General features: G+C 30.4%; 2 protein-coding genes across 4 annotated transcripts; one reads left to right on the forward strand and one right to left on the reverse strand.

The window, feature by feature from the left end:
* The first annotated feature begins 42 nt into the window (after positions 1-42).
* On the forward strand, positions 43-7493 carry LOC113789960 (FHIP family protein AGAP011705). Of its 3 annotated transcripts, XM_075820016.1 has the most exons (9): positions 43-582; positions 1263-1499; positions 1570-4659; positions 4956-5006; positions 5279-5446; positions 5501-5580; positions 5646-6772; positions 6860-7016; positions 7083-7493. In XM_075820016.1, the coding sequence occupies exons 3-9, from the start codon at positions 3157-3159 to the stop codon at positions 7255-7257; spliced, it is 3261 nt and encodes a 1086-aa protein (XP_075676131.1). In that variant the 5' UTR covers positions 43-582; positions 1263-1499; positions 1570-3156; the 3' UTR covers positions 7258-7493. The 3 variants fall into 3 exon arrangements, with proteins under 3 accessions (XP_075676131.1, XP_075676132.1, XP_027195366.2); XM_075820017.1 differs by lacking the exon at positions 4956-5006 and having other exon boundaries at positions 45-582; XM_027339565.2 differs by lacking the exon at positions 43-582 and having other exon boundaries at positions 1179-1499.
* Positions 7392-12069, reverse strand: Sec8 (exocyst complex component secretory 8). Its single transcript, XM_027339564.2, has 3 exons — positions 11804-12069; positions 10973-11753; positions 7392-10920 (listed from the first exon to the last, which is right to left on the reverse strand). The coding sequence occupies exons 1-3, from the start codon at positions 11861-11863 to the stop codon at positions 7514-7516; spliced, it is 4248 nt and encodes a 1415-aa protein (XP_027195365.1). The 5' UTR covers positions 11864-12069; the 3' UTR covers positions 7392-7513.
* Positions 12070-13111: the final 1042 nt, after the last annotated feature.

A 13111-nucleotide genomic window follows, 5' to 3' on the forward strand; every position in this document is an offset into this window, starting at 1 on the left:
AAGAAGAAGAAAATCAATTCTCAAGAATTCGTTAAAATTGAAATGAGCGAATGTTCTTTGTGTATGTGTAGAATGTTGTTTGATGATATATTCTTTTTTTTACTGTTTTGTTTTCTATTTTGTTACCACGGTTAAATTCTGTTTTATGCAGAATTGAAATTGAATTCGTTCATTTATTTATTTATTTTTATCCCAATGACATGTTTGTTTATTATGTAGGCATTGATTTTTTTTGTGTTATTAAAAAAATTTAAAGATTAAAATTTTCAATTTTTTTGACAATTTTTTTAAAATTCGAATTTAATGAAACGTAACCGAAGAAACAGTAAGTGGTAACAAACTCAACATGTGACCATGGTGACCAATTGTCTGTATCGTCCTTGATTTGTTTTTTTTCTGGCTGATTGATTGAATCGAATGTTTGTTTCGGTTGATTAAATTTGCCACTATGATCATCAAACGGCGTCAATCAAAATTATTGAAGAATTGTTTCATTTCCGTTTGGATTTTTATCGAACAATCATCATCATAATGTAATAATACGATGATCATAAACGATGATTAAGCATCATTTACATGCAGGTATTTAATCCATCTATAATGATGATGATGATGACGATTCAGTTATTTGATGTGCAATCGAATCTTGTCTTGTTTATACGATTCATTCGATAGATAGATAGAAATCATCATTGATCATTATTATTATTAGGATTTAGGATTTAAGATGTACAGATTGCTCAACCTTTTTTTCAATTTTTTTGTTGTTGAATGAATTCCTTGTTTTTTTTTACTGATCAATGTTTCCAGAAATGCATTTTAAATTCTCTCTCTCTCTATCACTATCTTTCTTTCTCTTTCAATCTTTCACTCTCTCTATCTTCCTATCTTTGTTTTTATTTGTTCTGTTAACTTTACAATTTCCTATCATCTATCTGTCTATCTATCTTAGTGTGGTTAACTTGTATGACAGGTTATATACAATATACGATTGTTATTTTTTTCTCACCTCACTCGCTATTGGTTTGTTGTTGTTATCATTTTTTGGTTTGATTTATCTTATGCACAAGTTCATAGTTTTATTATCTTATCATTTATCATGATCGATCTTTATCTATGTGTTAGTGATAAAAGAATTTCATTATATTATTTTTTTATTGCAAAAAAATAATTCATTTTTCATTTTGGAAAAAATTGTCCATCGAAAACGATACATTTTCTTATTGTGAAATATTTTCTCTTTTTTTTATTCGTTGTTATAGTGAAACTACGATTCAAATCTTTTCTATAGTTTACGATCAAATCAATCATCATTGGTTTCAACAAAAAAAAAATCTTGTTTGTGTTCAACTATCAATTTGGAATCTTCCGATCAATTGTCATCCATTATATAATTCCATTGATAATATTTATTCGTTTTTATCCACAAAAAAAAAGTTTTCCGAAAAAAATTAATGCAATCTATTGTTGTCCATTAATTTCGAAAAAAAATCAATCAGGTATGAATATTTATAAATTTTCTTAATTAATTAAATAAATTGTTTGTTTGTTCGGTTTTTCTTTGCAAAGAAAGTAAATAAACATCTGAACCAAGAAGAAATTGTTCATCAATCAAAATTGTCCATTACCATGTTAAAAATAAATTGAATGCCATAATTTAACATCGATAATTGAATCGATGTTTTTTTTTGGTTGTTGTCCTCATTTGATTGTTTTGTTTTCATTTTCATTTTCTCATTCATCGTATACATCGATCATTATAATTTTCGCTATTCAAATCAAATTTGTTTGATGATGAACAATTTTTTTTCTGTACTCAAACAAATGAAATCAAATTTTCAATATAACGGTCGTTAATGTTCTACAAAATAGAAAAAAAAACAAGAAAAAGAAAATATTTCCTCGCATTACCTGTTTCATGTTTTCGTATATTTTTGCTTTTTTGTTTTTGGCCATTTTGTTCATTAAATTACCTGCTTGTGTATGTGTGTGTCTCTCTACTGTCAGTGAGTGTGTCGATTGTGAATGTTTGAACAAAATTTATTTTCAATTTAAATTTAATTTTATTCATCATCATCATCATCATCATAATCATCAATGTGAAAAATAAATAATGTTCTTTTCCAAAACCTGCTGACATTTGTGATCAATCATTTTGATTATTTATTTTGTTTGTGTTTATTTCATTCAATTTGTTATTTATTAAATTTTTTTTTAAATTCGTGTGTGTGCGTGTGTTTGCGCACATTCGAACCGGAAAACTAATTTGTTGTTATAGCAAAAACAAAAACAACAACAACAATAAAATGTTACTACAGTTTCCGAAAAAAAATCTGTTGACAAGTTTACAAAAATAGATTTTTTTTGTCCATAAATTTTATCATCATCCATGATATTTCATATTTATGACATTAATAATCATTTTCTTTTTGAAATGATAATGACAATGATTATTGATGATGATACAATGTGAACAACTTATAGAAACGGAAAATCAATATAGTAAATAATTCAGAAAAAAATCCATTCAAATGGAATGAAAAATATATCCAATTTTTTTCTGACTGTTGTATAAACAACATAATTCACCAACATCCTCATCTGTTTCATTATCATGTCAATCAAATTTACAAAAACACACACAGTGATACTATAGTCGACAATATATTTGAAAATGAAATAAAATATTTTGACAATTAAATATATTATCATCAATATCTGATCAAATATTTTGTTGTTGTTATTATTCTCTTATTACTCTCAACTATCTCATCATTATACTTATCTTGTCATTTTTATTGGCCGTAACGCAACAAGTTGTTATTGGTAACCAATATTTATAATAAAAAAACAAACAACCTATATCGAATGAAACAGATCAACAAGTTGTTGTCTTTATCTTTATCTTTTTGTTAATAAACCAAATGACGATGGATAATTGTAAACAACATAATAAAATGTAACGTAACAAACGAACAAACGAAAATTTGGGCGTCTATCCAAGATATGCAAAAAAATAATATAATACTGATGCATTATAACGCGTTGTTTCTTATTTACATTGTTTTCCTATGATCAAATTTTGTTTCAACATCAAGATAATTTTTCCTAATGCTTTTTTTTGTTGTCATTTATTTTACAAACATTAATTAAATAATGGTCATGCCGGATGTATTAAATTCAAATTGTTCATCATCATCATTAACATCTAATAATCAATCATCAACAATGATTAATCACCATCATCATCATCATCCAATGTCATCATTATCAACGACCGATGAATATAGTAGTCGATATTCATCATTACAAGATAGTGAATCATTAAAAAGTGCCATATTAGATTCATTTCGAATGCATTGGATACAGGCATGGTCTATTATGGAATGTAAAATTCTTAATGATATTACAATCGATGATTTATCAAGCATTGTCAATCATATTGAACAGATGATTTCGTTATTAATGGAAGAAAATGTGAATGATGTACGTACAGCTGCTAGTATGAGCGATATTAAAACTGAGCATACATCATCATCGACAACATCGGAAAATAGTAGCCATCATAGTTGTAGCCATAATGCGAATAATTCTATGATAATTGAATCATCCAATACCTCATCACTAAGTCCATTGATGGAATTTCTATCAAATGAATCAATTTTAGAGAAAATATTTCAATGGTCAGAAATGTCCGGTGAATGGAAAAATGCCATGTATCTGGAACAATTAAAGCTCTATGAATTGTTAATTAGTCAGTTGTGCCAAACCGATATTGTCTTATTTAAGCCATCATTCTTTCAACCATTGATCTATTTATTAGAATCATTATCAACATTTTTAATGACCAATTATACAATGATGAATAATTATGTTGTTGAGATTGAAAAACGTTTGGTCCTATTGCTCAATACATTATGCGTAATAATTAGCCAGAATAATCGTCTATTAAATGTATTTATTATTAATCAAAAATATTCTGCAAAAATCAACAACCCAAATACAAAATTATCTTCATCGAATGATATTTATGATGATATGATATTGAATAGCAATCATCATAAAACCGATAATACGCCACCGCCAAAACAACAATCTAGTCTAGATTCATATAATCAATCTACTACTCCATACTGTGATAATGAACAAACGAACAAAAATGAAGAAAATGATAATCAAGATGATTGTGAAAATTTTTCATTTCCATTATTTTCATTATTGATACAATTCGTTCATCGTGATGGTCCAATTGGACAACAATCACGTGATGCAATATTACTTTGTTTAGCCATGTCAAGACATGATGAACGTTTAGCATATTTTGTTGCAAATAAAACAGATTTCTGTCCGATATTGGCCACCGGTTTAAGTGGACATTTTTCATCACTACCACGTGTATTGATTGCCGCTAATAATAATGACAACAACAATAATAATCAATCATTTTCTATCAACAGCAAGATTAATACTGAACAATATCAATCATATCAATTCAAACATGCACTGTTAACCAATTCAAAAGAAATTGATCATTTTTTAAAATGTTTGGATTTTTGCAATGCTGTGGTACAAATGTCTCATCCAATCATACAAGTACAATTGCTAAAATATACTTTTAATGGTTTTTTAATCTCCGTAATTGGACCAGCATTACATCAGGTAATTGATTTATTTATAGTTTTTTGTGTGTCTTTGTATTTGGATTCGCAAAAAAAAACAGTTTTAACAGTAAAAATTCAAAAGAAACAAACAACGAGGGTGATGATGAACAGATTCAATATTTTCTTTTCCATTTTTTGTATAATTGAATTTTTCATTTTCCATACGATGCACTCAAACATGATTGATCGATTTGAACTAGATTTATATTCTTAATCTATGACGAATATATTCATTTCTCATTTTTGTCTTCTTTTTGTTCCATTGCAAAAAAAAACAATCATCATTATGAAAAGGATGTGGCAAATGTTTCTATCAACGATCTTGAAACATTACCATCATATTCGGTGGGTATTTTCATAATAATTGAATTTCATTTGCTTTATTGGTGGTGGTTGTGTTATGCTTTAATAATGCATGAAATTGTATGCTGGGTCAAACATTTCTTTCGTATTTTTTAAAATTGTTACAGTTTTTTTGCATGAAATTTTGTTTAGTTTAGCAAGGATTATTTGATTTTGGAATGAATAAATGTGAAAAAAAAATTATTTTGCTGTTTATAACTAATCTGTTTTTATCTTAATTTTTTCCATAAATTGAATTGAATTTATATTGTTAGAACACTTTGGATGAGATTATAACGACAACCGCCTATCTGGATCTATTTATTCGAACAACAAGTGAACCGAAATTGATACGAATATTTCTTGAATTTCTTTGTTTTGAAGTTTATGACAACAATTTTATTATTTCAACATTGATCAATCGTATTACAGCTAAATCAAAGGTAAAATTTTTTGATAGAAATTTTTTTTCAACTTATTATATTCATCAATTTTAGTTATCACTGGTAACATTAATATTTTTCAAAACATTATTGGATTTAAATTGTGAAGATCTACTTTATGAACTAATTTTCAAGTAAGTCATTCTTTTTTTTGTGAAAAATTTTGCTTCATACATTTGAATTTATCTTCGATAAACAGACATCTAATGCGTGGTCGACATTTGAAAGAAGAATCTCATGTTGAAAACAATATGTCATCAAAACATTATGCACAAAGTCAATCATATCTATCATATCAAAAAAATTGGCTCGCCATTTCTGCACAAAAATTACTATCAACTAGTATATCCTATTACCTTAATAGTCTATGTCCACATCAAATGAATATTGAGGTTGAATCAATTTCGTCAATCGAATCAAATTCATCAAAAAATTGTAAATGTCATTCTGATTATTTTCTTCATTACATCGATTATTTGAATGATGCCAGACAAAATCTTGAACAATGTCATTTAGCAACAAAAACATGGCGAAATTCTTATAATGAACCATGTCATTTACTTAATGAAGTTCATGATGAAAATATTATATTTTGTACGATTGATCGAAGCAATCTAAACGGCAATAATAATAATAATGTCAACGATGATAACAATGATCTTAATCATGATGATTGTGATCATAAACAACAACATCAATCAATAATGACGGCCTTGATGGGTGACGATATTATCGATATCAATGATATTATCACACAAAATACATTATTAGCAAAGTTTTCACCCGGATTTAAAATGAAAAATTGTTATTATGATTTTAAATTGAAAAAAATTAACTATAAAGTTGAAACAAATAAGCCGTCATTTTTTGGTATGATGAACATCCTATCAAACAATAATAATGGTACTAATAATGATTGGTCTGAACCATCACCAATCGGATCATTTTTAACCGTATTATTTATGAAATTTGAAAAATTTTTTGAAAATGAAGTCATCACTAATCTACATTTGACTGGCCTCTTGACTAGACTTTGTCATTTTCATCATAAATTACTATTATCATTATTATTTGATGAAACATTATCTCGAACAAAAAATGTACCATGTTTTATTCATTTAGTACAAAAATTAAGTATTGAAGCTCAAAATTATTGTGATGAAATACCGGATTTTGAGACAGTTTTTCAGGCAGCAAAGTCAAATTTACAATCAATGCCATTAGGAGAAGTTGATTGCTCATTATTGGTCGGCAATAATAGTGGTGGTAGTACAAACCTTCGATCATCATCAAACGCATCCTCATCGAACGAAACAAATAATACAGGTAAATGAATCATCATGTTCGGTGATGATTTTATAATAACCTATCGTGCGATTTAAAAAATTCTGATTTTATTTTATACTTTTTTAGGATCTCAACATAAAGCGTTTGGGTTATTAAAAAATTTATTTTTTCGCTCAACAAATTCATCATCTTCAACATCAACAACGTTGAATCGTCGACCAAGTAATGCATCTATTGTTTCATCTACTGGGCAGATGTTGGAAGTGGTTCCCGGTGGTATCAGGTATCCCCAATAAAGTACTATGAATTAATCGATTCTTATCCTTATTTTTGTTTTCATTCTGAATAGATTCATCAATCAAACTTTATTACAACAGCAACGAGAAATTCGTGAACAACGTGATCAAGCACAGAATGTTAATCGTTTCAATCAACTTGTCTATAATCTAATTGTATTCGATGAATTTCTAATGGAATTATCGGCCATTCTTATTGAACATTCGTTGCGATACATTGAAAATTGATGGCAACATATCATCGAATGATAATAAATGAAATACCTCACAATATATGGAATCAATTGTTTTGAAAAAAAATAAAAATTTTCCTGAAAATAAACACCTATATTTATTAACACGAATGAGAAGCAAAGAATGACTTGTAATGATAATAATAACTTTATTAAATCCTTTGGATATATCAATTTTATTAATTTTTTTTCAAATAAATTATTAAAATAATTTACGAATATAATTATCAACATTATTGTGATAAATATCATTATGAGATGACTTCAGCTAGAATATGATTTAATCGTTTTATCAACCGTTGTAGCTGTTGATTTGACTGATGTTGATCAAAACTAATGTTTGATGTTGATGTATTTGTCATAATTGTGTTGATACCGGTTTCCGATCCCGTTTGACTTAATCCACTTTGATGTAACAATGTAATGGCACTGATATATTCTTGAGGTTTGAATTGTCTTCCGCGTTCAATGATACTAGAAAATATTTCTTCCGGTGTTAATAATAACATTTCAAAATATTGTCTTGCATAATCTAATGCCAATTCTCGTGATTTAGTTAATGTGGATAATCGTCGTTGAATATCATAAATAGCACGACAAGCGCGCTTTATACCGTTAGGCTTAACCCGTCGCACAGCCATAGCTGAATCGATAAATTTGGTCGCCATTAAATGGCCAAGACCTTCAAAAAGGTATCCCATTTTGACTGGTGAAAGTTGAGAAGCTGATATCTCAAAATACATCCTTTGCAAATCTTCTAATAATGGCATTATTCTGCCATCATCAGATAGATCTGTCGATGTGTTGTTTGTTGCATTCGATGTTCTGCTACCACTATAAGAATGATCCGAAGTAGACATCATTGTACTTGGTGCTGGCGTAGTGAAAAATTGAGCATCAAGTGCTTGTAAATGATAACAACAATGAACACGTATCTCCAAATGTAATACCATAAGACATAGTCGGCCAAGTTCTTCAAAATCTACAATCAATTGATTCAACGTAGCTATGAGTACATCAGAAGAATCATTCGTCGAACCCATGCGATTTTTTCTAGTCGATGAGGATCCCAATGTTTTTTGTTCTGATCCATTTGATTGAATCTTTTGTACCAAATAATCACAACGTGCAGCCAGCCATTCAAATGATTGTTGCATGTTGCCCAATAAAGTTAATTGCCCTGGATTCCAAAGTAATTCCGATTGAGTTATCTCCTGTGACAGTAGCTTAATAAGAATATCAATTTCGCTTGCATTTCGCTGTCGGACGTCCTCAGGCGATTCAACATCGAATGACATTGATGTCGACATTTGGCGATTGATCATCATCATTTGACGACGTGACGGTGCATTACCAACACCACCAAATCGTTGAGGCGATCTCATCGATGAAGTGGGCGTCGTCCCTCCCGTGTTCGTTGTTCGTGATCGTGAATTTGCCATCTCTAATTGAATCCAATTTGGTTGTGATTTTAATAATCGATTAATGTCTTCATTTTGTGCCCAATATGCCGAAATGATTGATTTTCGTTGATCGGCATTAGTCATAATTGTTGAAGTATGGCTTGATTCAGCAAGATCAAGATTAGATACACCACCCATTAACGATTGATTTGCCTGTAATGTCGAGGCCATCGATGGTTGTTGTACCATTTCAGCTGTAACCGTATCATATAAACGTGTACAGGCATCTTTGTATGCATTTAATACGTTACAAATGTGTCCTAGATAATGTTGTCGATATTCTGTCATAGTTCCCATCAACATACTTAAATCATGAACTGCTACATCAACCAATATGGCTGATTCTAATAAAAGCAATGTTACATTATTTCCAGGACCGATAGTGATTGATGGTCCGGATGGTGTCATGGGGGATTGTTGATCACCAGAATCAGAGGATCCGGAAATTTTATCATTATTCTCTGGCAATTGTTTTGATCGTTGAGCATTCAATGATTGATCCGTTTTGCTTACAGGTTGCTGCAATAATATAGTTACGCCAGATTCAAGACTTTTTTGAGCTTGATCCAACATTGCTTCCAATTGTGAATTGATATGTTGTGTGAATTTCTCAGAGCTGGTTATCAAGTATGAATGTAAAGTACTAATCTGCTGCTGTTTCGAATTACCTGTTTCGGTACTATTGCTAGATATCGTTGTCACTGGACACTTACGCACATGCTCCATTAATGTATCATAGAGAAGAACTAAGTTATCTGGACTCGGTTGGCAAATCGATCGAAGTGAATCAAATAAACGGTGATTAATATTAGTATTTACTGTCGACGTTTGTTGTTGTTGATTAACAGATTTATTATCCGAATCAGTTTGGTCATTACTTGTGGAGCTATTTTCAACTTGTTGATCGGTACTTGTTTCAGATTGACGTTGTTGCTGTTGAAGAAAACTATTCCACGATATTGCTTGTGTGGAATGATCAAATTTAAATAAATTTGATTGATTTGAACGCCAATGGCTTTGAGAAAATGAATGAAGAAGATTGTGTCCAGATGATACAGGTTGTAATGTTCCAGATTGATTAGACATGGTTCCGCTGACAATAGTGCTTGAAACATTAGCGGATGGACCAGATCCAGAATCGGATTGATCACTTGCACCTGTGGTTTGACTACCAGAATCACTAGCAGTGAATGTATTTGAGGAATTCGAAATATTTTTTGACATCATTACATTAACAGCATTCATGGCACCGGCAACAACCATTGGACGTCGTTTCAAGAAAAAACTGGAGATATTCTCAGGACGACCAGCGCCAACAGAGCCAGTACCAGCAGAGTTTGTTGAGCCCGTACTGCTTAATCCGAACAACATGTTAACGGCAGCCGATGACAATATTGATGAAACTCGATTATAGTTCATAGCATTACCTATAGAACCAGCTGATGAAGTTTGGCCAGAAATCTGTGAAATATCCAGATAATAATCTAGTAATTGCTGTATGAGCAATTGTATTTTTGACCAAATGTCTATCGATGAATAAAAAGCCGTGCTGACAGCTGATGAATTCAAATCGATATCATTCTGATCTTGAATGCTCATATTGTCAGCCATCGCAGCCATGTGAAGGGCAGATTCGATTCGTTTAAGATTAATAAGAACGACTGTATTATGTAATTCCATAATATGAAAAAATTGTCGAATCAACATATCAAACAATTGTCGCAATTGAAGGGAAGTTCGTGGCCATTGCGAGTAATTTAATGATTGATGATCGGTAGCGGATGATTGTAAATGGCTAAATCCATTATAACGATAACCAAGTAATCTTGTGCACGTTAAGACGACTAAATCTTGACCGGTATTTGGTGATGAAACTAAGTTAACATTAGCCATTGATGATACATCGGGTATTCCATCAGCATCAAGATCCATCAATGACATTTGATTAGTATTAGCAGCAGCTAAACTATCGGCTATTGAATCATTTTGATTGGAAATCAATATATCCTGTGCTGTACGAATAACAACATTAACGAATTCTTCATCAAAACGTTCTTTGATTATTTTGACAGCGTCAGGTATTTTATTCAAAAGACCAATACATTTTGTCAGCATTGAAATAAATTGTCGGCTATCCTCTTCTGGATATGCATCAAAATCGTTTTCGTCTTGCATGGTGGTCGGTTGTGAAACACCTATGAAGAAAAATTCAAATTAAAAATAAATTCAATAGAAAATTCACACTACCTTTGATCATCTGATTTTCATATTGAAAATTATCATAAATAATTGATGGTTTACGATTATGATTGGAATTCGATGTTTCTCGTATCTGTCGTTGTTGTTGTTCATTTTGAAATTGTTTTCGTACATTTTCAGTAGTAATCGCATATAAATGTCTATGCAATTCTTCGATACATTTGTCGAATAGCATCTCTTTTTTAGCCAATAATTCTTGTCGCACTTCGGCCAAAGCTTCAATCTTGCCCAAGGAGCAATCAAATTGATTTGCACTGATTGCGGATGATGAATTTTGTGATGATGATTGATCTAGTTCACCAACCGATGATAAATATGGTGATGATAATGAGCATCCTAATTGCCTTAATCCGTCGACACAACATTGTCCGGCATGTAGATAATGTTTCTTATCGGCATAGGATTCCACTTGTCTTGGTAAGGCGCTTACACGTTCGATACGTTCCAATAGATTGAATTCGGCACGATTTTCAATAATTTCAAGCCAAAGTTTTTTCAATTCTTCGCGTTTACAATGTAAAAGTTTTTGACAATTCAATAACTTATCACGTGTATCAATGAGACGTTCTTTTGCTCGACTTAAATTTGTGAGAATCGTAGAAAATATGGTCATCACCTTATAAAGATCATTACCATGTTGACTAATCAGCTCATTTAATTTTGCATCGCATTGTTGAAATCCTTTTTCTAATTCTAAACGTTCACGATCACGATCGGCTGAATCACGTGATGTTGTCAACGATCGTATTACCGACATAAGTAGACCACCCTTTGAACACGAGAATTTAATTTAAATTTGAATACAAATACAAAACATACCGTCGTTTCACGATTGGCTCGAATTATCCTCTGCGGACGGATTGGTGCAGGTTCGGCCATTGTTGATAAATTTTATTCTATTTTTTTAATCAATTATTTGTCATATAAAAAGGATTTATAAAATAAATTTGAATTAGGAAAAAAACAATAACTTGATAGCAATGATTTGTTGACAAAATAAGGGAGTTGTCCATCAAAGGTGATCAAAATCCTGAGCGACTATCCTTTACATCGCCACGATTATCATCAAAAAACAGTTCTCATTGCTCAACAATTTTTGTTCGAATCACTAGATGGCAGAATTTGATTGATTTTCTTTAATTTCAAAAAATTACTAAATTTTTGTCTATAGAACAATCTTTTGACTGATCCTTGATGATAAAAAACAATGGTCTTTTTTCTGACCAGATGATCGAGATTTTAAATAAAAATTACAAATCAGATTTTTGGACAAAGAAAAAAAACTTGACTAAACCAAAGGAAGAAAGTGATATTATTTTTTTGAATAAAATCTTTTAGTGTCAACTTGTGTTCCTGTGTTTTTTCACATAAGACATACTTACCTGTAATCAACAAATATCAATAAATAAATTGATAAAATTTGGAACTTGATTTCTTATGTTACGCACCAGCTGCAGCTGTTATATGTTCAAGTTCCAAAAAAAATGTTTTTCTTGGGACTTGAATCAGTCAAATACAAAAGAAAAAAAGTGAATGCAATTATTAATAGTAAAATAGATTCGGCAGCTAAGATTGACCTCGGCCTTGGTTTATTGTGGCTAAGCAATAGTCAATTCAGCCGGTTCAACCTTCTCTATACTTATGCGTGTGTCTGTTTACAATCACCCCAAGTGGGTAGTAGAACAAGCCGAAAAAATTTGTATTTTTTTTACAGCGGAAATTTTTTTTTGTTTCGTCTGGTTTTTTCTCGTAAAGATTCATTCATATAAAATCATTGAACATTTAAACAACGTACCGTCAACATCACAGATAATTCAAAAAATTTAAATTCATTCGTGTAATGGAAAAAAGTTTTGTTTTGTTTTTCATTTTGTTGGTTAAACCTAGTTTTTTTCCTGAATAATATTAATTAATTAATCTAAAATCTACTTCAGATTAAAAAATGACATTTTTTCCCTATGTTTTTCTTAGAATGTGAATGTGTTTTTTGTGTAATATAGTGAAATCGAATAATAATAATTTTTCTTTTTTAAATTTCTTGCCAAACATTTTTATACAATCATTTAATTGATACAAATATTATCTTTCGAATTTGAATGAAATTTTCTTTCAAAATAAATACAAACA

The sequence above is a fragment of the Dermatophagoides pteronyssinus genome, unplaced genomic scaffold (assembly GCF_027571235.1).
Source record: "Dermatophagoides pteronyssinus isolate colony J.1.1.1.1 unplaced genomic scaffold, Derpt_VIB-CSIC_2022.12 sq0005, whole genome shotgun sequence".
NCBI lineage: Eukaryota > Metazoa > Arthropoda > Arachnida > Sarcoptiformes > Pyroglyphidae > Dermatophagoides > Dermatophagoides pteronyssinus.

Excerpts from the sequence above, each read along its gene's own strand:
- LOC113789960 (XM_075820016.1), top strand. The coding sequence starts at position 3,157 with ATGGTCATGCCGGATGTATTAAATTCAAATTGTTCATCATCATCATTA. Across the intron at positions 6,773-6,859 it reads GAACGAAACAAATAATACAG|GATCTCAACATAAAGCGTTT; the intron begins GTAAATGAATCA and ends ATACTTTTTTAG. Across the intron at positions 7,017-7,082 it reads GTGGTTCCCGGTGGTATCAG|ATTCATCAATCAAACTTTAT; the intron begins GTATCCCCAATA and ends CATTCTGAATAG.
- Sec8 (XM_027339564.2), bottom strand. The coding sequence starts at position 11,863 with ATGGCCGAACCTGCACCAATCCGTCCGCAGAGGATAATTCGAGCCAAT. Across the intron at positions 11,754-11,803 it reads GAGCCAATCGTGAAACGACG|GGTGGTCTACTTATGTCGGT; the intron begins GTATGTTTTGTA and ends TCGTGTTCAAAG. Across the intron at positions 10,921-10,972 it reads TGAAAATCAGATGATCAAAG|GTGTTTCACAACCGACCACC; the intron begins GTAGTGTGAATT and ends TTTTCTTCATAG.